Source organism: Rhinatrema bivittatum, chromosome 4 (assembly GCF_901001135.1).
Source record: "Rhinatrema bivittatum chromosome 4, aRhiBiv1.1, whole genome shotgun sequence".
NCBI classification, from domain to species: Eukaryota; Metazoa; Chordata; class Amphibia; order Gymnophiona; family Rhinatrematidae; genus Rhinatrema; species Rhinatrema bivittatum.
This window is the reverse complement of record NC_042618.1, coordinates 196,236,239-196,248,747: the sequence shown is the minus strand read 5'-3', so window position 1 is coordinate 196,248,747 and position 12,509 is coordinate 196,236,239. Positions and strand designations below refer to the sequence as shown.

The 12,509-nt window shown below is 45.3% G+C and overlaps 1 protein-coding gene across 2 annotated transcripts in view; it reads right to left on the bottom strand.

Moving 5' to 3' along the window:
- Positions 1 to 12,509, bottom strand: part of DNAH1 (dynein axonemal heavy chain 1) — a 1,058,897-nt gene that overhangs the window by 265,679 nt on the left and 780,709 nt on the right. For both annotated transcript variants that reach the window (XM_029599497.1, XM_029599496.1), the window contains exon 53: positions 5,963 to 6,073. In XM_029599497.1, coding sequence (XP_029455357.1) covers positions 5,963 to 6,073 — 111 coding nt within the window. The remainder of the gene's footprint in view (positions 1 to 5,962; positions 6,074 to 12,509) is intronic.

Here is a 12,509-nt window from a genome sequence, read left to right as displayed (position 1 = left end):
TGGCTCTGTTCTCTGGATCTTCAGGACGCTTACGCTCACATTCCAATATTCCCACATCACCGCAAATACCTGCGTTTCATAGTGGGAAATCAACATTTTCAGTACCGGGTTCTGCCTTTCGGACTTGCCTCGGCACCCCATGTATTTACAAAGTGCCTAGCAGTGGCTGCGGCCCATCTACGCAAGAACAGCATACACGTGTTTCCTTACCTGGATGTCTGGCTGATCAAAAGCCATTCCAAGCAAGGAGCTCTCAACGCTCTCAAGCTCACTATCAATCTGCTACACTCATTGCGATTTCTCATCAACTACCAAAAATCCCACCTAACTCCATCTCACCTCCTTACTTTCGGAGCAGATTTGGACACAACAGTCGCAAAGGCTTTCCTACCCAATGACCGCACAGTCACACTCTCCAAGCTAGCTTTGTCTCTGCGCACAAAAGAAACAGCCACAGCCCATCAAGTCCTAATGTTGCTGGGCCACAGGGCTTCCACAATCCACGTCACTCCTATGGCCAGACTGGCCATGAGGATAACTCAATGGACTTTGAAATCTCAGTGGCTCCAAGCCACTCAACCTCTTTCATCCTAGATTCATGTAACCCACCAGCTACGTTTATCGCTTCTCTGGTGGACAAACAAAGACAACTTGCTAACAGGTCTACCCTTCCAGCAACCAGTTCAGCAAATAACTTTAACCACAGAAGCATCCAATTTGGGTTGGGGAGCTCATGTGAACAATCTTCAAACTCAACGCAAATCCTATCGTTCTAAGTGGAATAGATTTACCATATGGTGCACGCAAAAAGGTATCGACTCTTTTTCCTGCCCCACTCCATCTTCTTTTAGACTATCTCTGGCACCTTTCAGACTCTGGTCTCCAGACCTCCTCGGTGAGGGTACACCTGAGTGCCATCTCAGCGTACCACAAGGGAGTCGGGGATGTCCCGGTAACAGAGCAACCCCTTGTGAGTCGGTTTATGAGGGGCCTACTACAACTTAAGCCCCCTCTATGGTTACCAGTCACTGAATGGGCCCTAAATGTAGTACTTACAAGGCTCATGTGTTCCTCATTTGAGCCTTTGCACTCCTGCGATGTTAAATTTCTTACATTCAGGTCAATCCAGTAAAGTGCGGCCATGTTTACCCCACTCCTAACCCACTTTCTACTCACTTTCCGGCCGCGATAGCCCTTCCTGCGATCCACAATCCCCTTTAACCTACTCTTACCGCATCCTTAAATCCCCAGGTAACCCCTTCCGCACGCGGCATGTATATTACATGTAAACGATCGAATTAGCTATTCCCTACCATCCAGTAACTCACGCCTCGACTATTGCTTTTTTACCTGCTAACTTACCGCCTACCCTTACCCCTGCGTTAGAGGCAGGGGTAAGGGTAGGCGGCAAACTTTTCCCCAGCCCCCGCTCACCTGCCCTGGCCGCGTCCATGGGTGCTGGTCTCCGGGGCAGCCCCAGTCCTCTCCCCTCCTCCCGAAGCAACAAAAGCGAAAAAAAGCGAAAGCGAAAAAAAAAAAAGCAAAAAAAAAGTTGCAAGAGAGAGAGGGGAGAGAGGACGGGCAATCCTATGCTTGGGACTGCCAGTCCTCTCTCCCCTCCTCCCGAAGCAAGGCGTGAAAAGCAGCCTTGCTCCGGGAGGAGGGGAAAGAGGACTGGCAGTGTAAAGCGACGAAGCAACTTACTTTTTTTGCAGCCCCCCTCCGGAGACGGACATCGGCGAGGACGACCGCGGCTCCTCTGCCCGCGAAGATGGACACCTGCACAGGCGAAAGCGGCCCCTTTTCGTGCAATTGGGCCGCTCAAGGCGTGACGTCATGACGTTTGGCGTCACGGCATGTGACGTTACGTCTTGAGCGGCCCAATTGCACGCACAGGGGCCGCTTTCGCCCGTGCATCCATCTTCGCGGGCAGCTGGAGGCAGGGGAGCCGCGGTCGTCTTCACCGATGTCCGTCTCCGGAGGGGGGCTGCAAAAAAAGTAAGTCGCTTCGTCGCTTTACACTGCAAGTCCTCTCTCCCCTCCTCCCGGAGCAAGACTGCTTTTCGCACCTTGCTTCGGGAGGAGGGGAGAGAGGGCTGACAATCCCGAGCGTCGGAGAAATGTCCACTTCCTGGTACCTGTCATTTCAAATGTCATTTGAAATGACAGATACCAGCTTGTCCGTGAAGCGTTAGGCCCGCGCACCCAGGTTACTGTATAGGCGCTGTATAGCGCTCTATACAGTAAAATGGGTTGCGCGGGCCTAACGCTTCACGGACGCTTCTTAGACGCAGCTTGCATTTGCAAGCTATTTACATACAGGATCGAGCGGTAGGTGAGCTGGACTGTGCGTGCGGCAACCGTGGGTGCACTAGGCACTAACGCAGCTCTTCCTACCACTCGTTATTGGATTGACCTGATTGAAAGTTCTCTTCCTAGTAGCCATTACATCTGCTCAAAGGGTTAGTGAGTTACAAGCACTTGTCACTTACTCACCTTATACAAGGTTCCTACATGACCGAGTGGTCCTCCATACTCACCCTAAATTCCTTTCCAAGGTGGTTACTGACTTCCACTTAAATCAGTCTATAGTCTTGCCCACATTTTTCCCAAGGCCCCACTCTCACCAAGGCGAGAGGGTTTTTCACACCTTGGACTGTAAACATGCACTTGTATTTTACCTAGACCGCAATGCAGTCCATAGGAAATCCACCCAACTCTTTTGTTTCTTTCAATAAAAACAAACCAGTAGTGGCAGTGGGCAAACAAACTCTCTGTAATTGGCTAGCAGACTGTATTGAATTCTGCTATGACAAAGCAGGCCTTCCTCTCCAGGGACGAGTGAAGGCGCACTCCGTGAGAGCCATAGCAACCTCAGTCGCACACTATCGTTCAGTACCGATTGCTGAAATTTGTAAAGCTGCAACATGAAGTTCTCTTCACACATTTGCAGCACATTACTGTCTGGACAAGGAAGGACGCCAAGACTCTGCCTTTGGACAATTCATCTTGAAGAACTTATTTTCAGTATAATCCCAACTCCTTCCACATCCAATCTGCTGTGATTTTCAGGCTGCCTCATTTTTCCCAACAGTACACCAATTGATGTGCCTGCTGCACAAGTTGTACGATGTTGGTCCAAACAAATATGAGTCAGCCTGTAGCTTGCTAATCACCCACATGTGAGGACTACCATCCTGCTTGTCCTGGGAGAAAGTAAAGTTGCTAACCTATAACAGGTGTTCTCCCAGGTCAGCAGGATGTAGTCCTCACGAAACCCACCTGCCACCCCGTGGAGTTGAGTCCGAAACGCTTTATTATTTTATTTTTTGCTCGCACCTTTTGCTACAAACAAGACTGAAGGGAGACCCCTGTGGCTACAGGGATTATGGCATGCTGGGCATGCTCAGTGTGCCAGTCAAAAGTTCTAGAAACTTTGACAGAAAAGTTTTCCGTGATAGGGCTCCAACCTTTCCCCTTGGAAACATCTTTTTGGTGTGCTTGTAAAAGTATGTGCAGAATTGCAAGTTATGCATGTAAATGCTTGTGAAAATTCAGCCCTTAAAGTTGCATATTGACCTTGCAAATTCTTAAGCAGCAAATATCATCTACCCTTTCTATGTAAAAAGGCCTTTGAACTAGCCCTGACCTACCTATTTGATCCTTAATTTATTTTTTACAAGCCATTAAGCCCATTAAAACGGGCGAGATTTTTGTCCCCTCTCCTCCTACATCTTTGCTCTGCTCCTCCCCGCCCCCCCCCCCCAGCACCATGAAGGACCAGAGGCGGCGGCGGTGGTAGGAGCTGCAGCGGCGGCCAAGGGGGATCTCGCTAGGCGTAACGGTCCTGCCATCCCAACTCCCTCCCCCCTTCCCCGGTGGCTGAGGGATAGGCTCAGACCCCTTCACTCTATCCTTACAGGCCCTGACTCCTTTGCTCTCCATTAGCTCTCCCATTCCCCTCTACACTCCAACCCTTCCACTCTAAACTCTAAGTGGAGAGCTGGGGGGTAGAGAATCTCTCACATATACAGCCCCTACATAGGCTTCCTCTCTCTCTGGCACTCACACTCGCCTTCAGTGCACATTACCACACTTCTCTCTCACACAGTTAAAACGGGCGAGATTTTTGTCCCCTCTCCACCTAAGTCTTTGCTCTGTTCTCGCAAGAGCTTGCAAAGTTCCCACGCCTGTTGTGTCTGGGAGAGTGACGAAAACACTCTGCTCTCCCCCCCCCCCCCCACTGCGAAGGGCAGGAGGCAGCGGGATCTGCAACAGATTTGGGACATGTTGCCTGGCTTGCTTTGCTCTTTCTGGGAGACCTGTGCCTTTAAGAAATCCGATCGGGGGCTTGAGCGGGAGGAGGGAGCAGGGCTCTGGCTTTCACTTTTGTAGCTCTGCTTTGCTGGGAGTGGGGGTGGAGCGATGCCCATGTAAACTCTTCCCGTGGTGGCTGAGACCCATGGGTGGGTTGCCAGCACTGCTCCCCCCCCCCTGCAGTTGCGGGATATTTACTTGGCTACTCCTTATCTGTGGGACTCAGGGGGCGGGGGAGGAGGGCGAGCTGTCTCTGTTCAGCTCTTTGCGCTTTGACTGCTGCAGGCTGCAGCTGCTTGTGATCGCTTCACAGCCGCTCTCTACTGCATTTGCTCTGCTCCGGCTGTCCCAACTCCCTCCCTCCTTCCCCGGCGGCGGACAGACTGGCTCTGCGACGCTTCTGCCCTTTCCTCCTCCTGTGCTTAACGGTCCGGCAGACCCTACTCCCTCCCCCCCTTCCCCGGTGGCGGAGGAACGGGCTGAGCCGTTTCTCGGAGCGGTGGCTCATCTGCCCTTTCTTCCTCCCCTCTGTGACACCCAGCACGTCGCGCAGAGCTCTATGGTCCGCACATGCGCTGTAGAGCTGCTCTCTACTGAGCATTTGCGGGCAATCGGTCAGAGCCCATTTATATTATAGATATTCAATTAACTACAGAGACTATTTTCAAAATCCTCACCTAGGCACAAAGTCCAACCTTGTACCTAATTTTCAAAGAGAAAGTATGTACATACTTTCCCTTTGAAAACTATCCTCAGGTACAAAAGCCTGCAAACTTTGCACCTGCTTTTTGTGTAGGTAAAATTTCAATAGAAAATAACAAATGTAGATTTGAAAATCCAATCTAAATGTGTTATTTTCCTCCCCCAATCTAAATATGTCTCTGGAACATCTCTTTGCAGTTTGGCTGAAAATAAATGGCTTTGAAAATTTGCTCATAATCATGCTCATAATTTTTTTTTTTTTTTTGCAGTTCAGTACCATTTTAGAAGGCCCCCTTACTACACTGTCATCTGTTGAGACTTATACTGTATCTAGTATAGTAAGAAAAGCTATAGATATGTTTATTTCTGATAATTTCATTCACATGCAAGGGCTGTTATCCTACTTGTTCTTGGAGAAAAAATATATTCCACCCCTCTTATTTTCTTCCACTTTAAACTCCCATCCCTGTATGGAATGCTTTGATAATGCAAATTCCTTCACCAATTAAGGGTTGAATAGGAAGTCATCTCCTCTGAGACTAAATTCTTCAGTGTCATTGTTCTGCCATCAGGTGTTTCACCGGTAGTCATGTCCCTCTCTCTTTTGAGCTTGAGTGCATCATCTCTACAACGTACCTAAGATCCATTGACCCTGCCAGATAGGAAAGCTTAATCTAATCCTCCTTCACCACAGCTCATATGGCCAACTGATCCACATGGCCAGCCTCATCATATATAACAGTCAATACTCTACCTGGCAATATTAGATGGGTTTTATCTAGAGCTGAGGTGCAGCTGATAGAACCTCATCTGCCACTTTTCAGGTCTATAGCCTCCCATTCAGTCTATTTTAGATAGAATAGTTTCTCTATCACACTGAGGATAGAGTTACACAGCTCCACATTTTTTTGATGGAAGAGAAGATGGTATCCCTTTGCTGTACCTTTATTTTCTCCATAGTTGTCACAGTGTCTTTGGCTGCCTCTTCCAGAAGGGGTCTCATGTTCTCCAGATCCTCCTGCATCTTTGCTACATCTTCTGCTGTTCGTAGTAGCTATAAAGATGGCAATAAAAAGTGAGAAATACAAAAAGAGAAAATAATTAGGCAAATGAGGAAAGAAACAAAGGAAAATTGAGGAACGAAGGATAAAAAATAGAATTATCAGGCACAATTCCAGGTTCTTAGTACATATATGAATAGGTATCTCTGAAAAGCTATGTACCTGTCATCCCTTATACAAAGGAAAGGGCAGTTAAAGAATTAAGGGGCATCCTGATAGCCTTGGAGGGAGAGCTAAATGTTATCATGCTTAAAATTAGTAGTTCATATTGAATCGAAGTATCCAAAGCCATGGGACACATAATGTTGTGAGCATCACAGTAGTCATATTCTCAGTGCCTGCAGGGATTAGGACACACTATAAGAAACAAGAAACTGCTTTCTGATTGGAGGGAACTTGCCGAGGACCAGTAAGTTCATATGTAAATGTACAAGAGGAAGAACTATTATATGGGATGGTGGCATTGGAGATATATGTATATATATGCGGACATTGATGAAGAATCTATGGTCAAACCTGGATGAACACAGCAGAACAAACCTGAGGAATCAGAGGAGAAATGGAAAGAAATAGAGGAAAGAAAATGATTTGTGCAGAGACAGCGAGGTTGCTTACCAGTATCAAGTGTTCTCCAAGGACAGCAGGATAAGAAACCACACATATGGGTGACATCACTCAATGCACTGGCATCACAACGTTTCTGAACAGCTGAGTACAGAAGCTTTACTGAGCATGTGTGAGAATTCCTGCTCAGTCACCACTGTGTAGAGGACTTTTCAGTCATATATATAAGCTTATAACAGTGGTTCAAAACCTGTTCTGGAGGACCTCCAGCCAGACAGGTTTTCAGGACATCCATAATATTCTGCCTCCACAGCATGCAAATTTTATCTCATGCATATTCATTGTCGATAACCTAAAAACCTGACTGGCTGGGATACCCCAGGAAAGGTTTGGGAATCTCTGGCTTATAAGAAGTCAATACCAATGGGATGATGGGTTTCTGTTACTTCTAATCTTGCTGTCCTTGGAGAACACTTATTACAGATAAGCAATCTTGCTTTCTCCAAGGAAAAGCAGGATAAGTAAGCCACACATATGGGAATCCCTACTTTATGTCTGATTTCTAAAGAAAAGGGAATGAGCAGCCGATGGACAATGACTTTTTTTTTTTGTGGGAAACATTTTTTGCTTTTACAAATTTAGGGGAAGATTTATTAAGGTTGCAATAGTTTATCGCAGGAGGGCCCAAATATCACAAGGGAGTGTTCCTGTGATATTTGTCCACTCCCCGACAAAACGATGTTGCAGAGTTCAAGGCAAAGCGTGCTGATGGCCCACCACTGCCATCGCTAAAAACACTGCCATTGCTTAAAAGACCAGCAGCCCGAAAAATGGCCCCCCCCAAAGATGAAAAATCACCCCAGGGAATTTATGAAGATCGCTGCCCCCCCCCCCCCCCCCGTTGCCTACAGAGCTGGTACTGGCCCCCAAATTTAAAAAAAATCCAATGCCTTACACGCTGTGAAGATCCCTTCCCTTCTCCACCCCCTTCCCCAAAACTCAAAAAATGGGCCCCTATATAATAGCACCCCCTCCCCGGACCATCCCTACACCCCTCTTCCCAATATATGTAAATCCACGGTATCTAGGGTAGCCCTTCCTCCACTCCCCCAAACAATTGATCCTGGTGGTCTAGTGGGGGGGCAGGTGGACCACCACCCCTATGCCCTAGCCCCCCCAGTACCTCGAAATGAGATTTTCAATGCTCAGTGGAGGGCCCGGGGTGCTCCCTAGCCCTGGGCCCAGTCAATGTCATTTTTCAAAATGGCACTGACCAGACCTTGCCCCTATCACAGCATAAGGGCAAGGTCCAAGGACTGGACCTAGGACACATGGCCTAAGGTTAGCACCATGCTGAGGACCTATGACAGAGCTGGAGGCTTTAAGGTAAGCTCTGCATGATTCTGACACTAGAGACATTGTAGAAATAGGGGCCTTTTTCTACATGCAGAGATTCCTTAGAATCTATACTAGAATTTGGTCTAGTGTTAGAACCAAGCAGTACAGAAACAGAGATATACAATACCTTCCACAGCACCCTTATTGGAGGTTATTGCAGTGGCATTTTCCTGCCTGAATATTAGCAAGTGATCCCTAGGAACAGTGTGGTATATTGAGCGGAGAGTCTAAAGGACATGATTTTATTTTTTTTTGTAGTACCCAGTATTGGCTCAAAACCTTTTTGCTGAGTAGCTAGGAAGTGAGAAATCCATATCTTCTGACTCACACCCAGTGGTGAGATAATGGATCCCAATATTTTGAGTGTTTTGTGTTTGAAGGAAGTTTTCTGTTCACCCTTCTTGCCCATAAGAGAGCAGTGAAAAATGATTATTTTCCTTTTTTTGTATTAATTTTGGATCTTTCAGTCCTGGAAAGGATCCCAGTGACTTCTAGGAGAAGTTGAAGAGAGTGAAAAAATACCATCTGACGTGGAGAGAAGAAAGCAGAGTTGCTTACTTGTAACAGGTTTCTCCGAGGACAGCAGGATGTTAGTCTTCACACATGGGTGACATCATTAGCTGGAGCCCCGACATGGAAAACATACGTCAAAGTTTCTAGAACTTTGACTTAGCATACTGAGCATGCCCAGCAGGCCTATACCACGCATCCACCTGGGGTCCCTCTCCAGTCTTATAACATAGAATTATATATAAATGAAAAAATAGGAGAAATCCAACTCTGTGGGGTGATGGGGGGGTTTTGTGAGGACTAACATCCTGCTATCCCAGGAGAACACCTGTTACAGGTAAGCAACTTTGCTTTCTCCGAGGACAAGCAGGATGATAGTCCTCACACATGGGTGAATCCCTAGCTACAGGCTGCCCCCCAACACAAAAGGGGACCAACAGACATCTAATCAGGTTCCAACAGGCACAACCACCACAGTGCTGTTGGTAATAGAGGGGGGAGGCAGCCTGAACCCAAACAATGAGCCCTAGGTGGGTTCTACACCTCAAACAGATTCTAAAGGATAAACTGACCGAACCTACTGTCACGTCGGTGATCTCTATTCAGACAATAATGATATGTGAATTTGTGGAGAGAACGTCACGTTGCGAGCTTGCAGATTTCCTCCACGGTATATGCTCACAAGCAGACCACCAATACTGCCATGGCTCTGACAGAATAAGCCTTGACATGATCCCCAAGATGCAGTTCCATCGGGGCATAATATAGGTCTGCTAGCCAACTGGATAGTATCTGGCAATGGCAATGCTCAACTTATTCCTATCAACAGAAATAAAAAGTTGGGTGGACTATCTATGGGCTTCTGTCCACTCCAGATAGAAGGCTAAGGCTCGCTTGCAGGCCAAACTGTGCAGAGCTCATTCGCCTTGGTTTGAATGGAGCCTGGGAAAGAATGTTGGTAGGATGATGGACTGGTTACGATTGGAGAGGGAGCAGGCTGACAATACTGATCTGGCTATGCTGCCTTTCTTATCCCCTGCTTCACTACAGTAGAAGCAGCCCTATATTAACACATACGATCCAAATTTCTGGACATTCAGGAGGGAGAGCTTTTGCCTATCTCTCCCATCTATTGTAATTCGAGTTTGTCGAGTCACACCTTTTCTCCTGTTTTCAAGGAATTCTGAGAGCATGGTCTGGTAGCTATTGTGCATTTGTGGGGAGATGAAAGGTTTTTGTCCTTTCAGACACTAGTTGAGGATTTTGACATCAGTCAGGAGGGCCATGCTCAATATCTGCAGATGCAACAGGCTCTGTCAGATAGCTTTTGCTTGTCAAGACCCTTGCATCCATTGAGTGGGTATGAAAAATGTATTAGTGACCCAGAGGTTAGAGTATATGGAGTTGAAATTATGTATAAGGGACTCATTGGCGGCAAATCTGGACAAAACACCTCACAGGGGTTGAGTGATTCATGGAACTCTGACCGGGATATCATTCTAGATTCTAAAGACTGGAAATACATATGGTTATAGGCTCAACACTCCTCTATATGTGCTAAGAGGATTGCACTGATGATCCGTCTTTTGCATAGAATTTACCAAACTCCAGCATACTATGCTAAAATATTTCCAGGTTCCAGTGAATCCTACTGAGGGGGGGTGGTGAACTGGAAACTTTTCTGCACATGTGGTGGAAATATCCAAGTGTGCACCATTTCTGGTCAGGGATTACTCAAGAGATTGCTGACATTTTGGAATTTCATGTATTTGTGGGGCCAGAATTGGGTTTGCTGGGCAGATGGGTAGGATCTGGGGTCCTGGTTAAATATTGGAAATTAATGGGTCAATCTGCTATTGGCAGCTAGGTTCACGATTGCCACCTTTTAGAAAACTAGTCCCTCTTTGGACTATTGGCATCACCGGCTGCAAGAAATTGTAGATCTTGAAATGTTATTTATTTAAAAAGTTTTGATACCGCTTATACATAGGCAATGGTCTAGGCAGTTTACACATAAAAAGATACATAAATAAATCATAAACTGATAAAACTGACAGTGTAAACAATAATGAAATAAAATTAAATTAAATAATAAGGGTAAAACTATAATCAGAAATTGAAATTGAAACTTAAGAATATAGGTTGGATCATTAAGACAGACGTCATGATATCAGCAAAGCGAGAGGAAAATGGAGGTTGTGGAACAATTATACACAGTGATCGAGGTTGAAAGTAATGGTACATAGATGGGTTTTTAATTTTTTTCTGAATTCTTTGGGATTGGTAATGAGTCTTAGTGTCATTGGTAAATAATTCCAGAGCAGGGGGCCTGCCATGGAGAAGGCACATTTTCTAGTGATGTTGAGTCTTGCGATATTGACTGTCGGGACTCAAGAAGGAATTTATCAGTAAATACGTATTGAGGTGCACAACCAGATGGACAAAGGGTTATGGATTAAGGTGAAGATAAGGGTTAGGATTTTATATTGAATACATTGTTCAATAGGTAACCATTGAGGGTAAAAAAGAACAGGGGAGATGTGTTCATTTTTCTTAGAGTTTGTTATTAGGCAAGCTGCGGAATTTTGTATGAGTTGCAGAGGGCAGATGGTTGTTTTGGGAGGCCAACATATAAGGAGTTGCAATAATCTAATCCTAAGAGGATAATAGCTTGAAGTACAGTTCTGAAGTCCGTTGGAAATAGAAGGGGTTTTAAATTATTTAAGAGATTCAATTTATAGAATGAAGTTTTTACTAATTTGGATATGTTTTTTGTCATAGATAGTTTAGAGTCAACAATGACGGCTACGTTTCATGCATGAGTGACAATAGGAATTTGGTGATCATCAAAGGAGAGATGCGAGGGGGGGCCCACAGGGGGTGTTGAGGATGGTTGATAAGGTTTTTCCAGCATTTAGTTTTAGTCTATTATGAGACAGCCAAGTTGTTATAGTTTCTAAGTAAAACGTGATTAATGAAAAGGTGTGATTCCAGGAGGAGGTGTAAGAGATGATTAGTTGGATATCATCTGCATAGATCTTGAAGTCTATACCTAAACCAATTAGTATGTAGCATAGTAGGAGAAGATAAATGTTAAATATAGCATGGCAGATAAACAGGATCCTTGGGGGGCCCCGGTTGATTGGTAAACCATTCAGAGTGATGAAAATCTAGATTAATTTATTGAGGACATTCAGTTATGAAAGAGGAAACCCATCGAAGAAAGTTATCTCGTAGTCCTATATATTCTAGATTAGCGAGAAGTAAGTCACAATTTAAGGTGTCGAAGGCTGCGGTGAGATCAAGAAAAATTATTATGAAGTCAGTGTTGGTGTCAAAGCCACGAATAATAGTGTCAAAAGCGGATAGTGGCAAAGTTTCGGTGCTGTCTTTTGTGGAAGCCATGATGATTTGGATGTAAGATGTTAAAATCTGTGATATATTTAGTTAATTGATGGCGAACGGTAGATTTGATTACTTTAGCAAGGGTTGTCAAAGAGGCAATTGGGTGAAGGTTTGTTTGTAAACTCAAATGGGCCTGTTGTCTTTTTCTTGGGTATGGGTCTGACAGAAGTTTGAGAATATCTGGAAATTTTCCTGTGTTAAGTGATAGATTGACTAGTTGCACTATGGATGGTGCAAGACAGTTTCAGCTATCTTTTAGTAGTTGAGCTGGGCAGGGGTTATAAGGACAGTTGGATACTCTCAATTTTGTGAGTAGACTAGAAACCGTAGGGGCATCAGTTTCAGAAAAAGTAATCCAAGAGCATGAAAGTGAGGGAAGGTTTATTTTTGGAACTGGCAAATGTTGGAATTCTGAGGAAATTTTGAGTACATTTTCTTGGAAGTGATATGCAATTTTAGAGCATAAGTCATTTGAGGTATTGGAATGGGAGGAAATTCTTTGCAAAGTTAATGATTTCACGATATTGAATAATATTTTGGATTACCACTGGC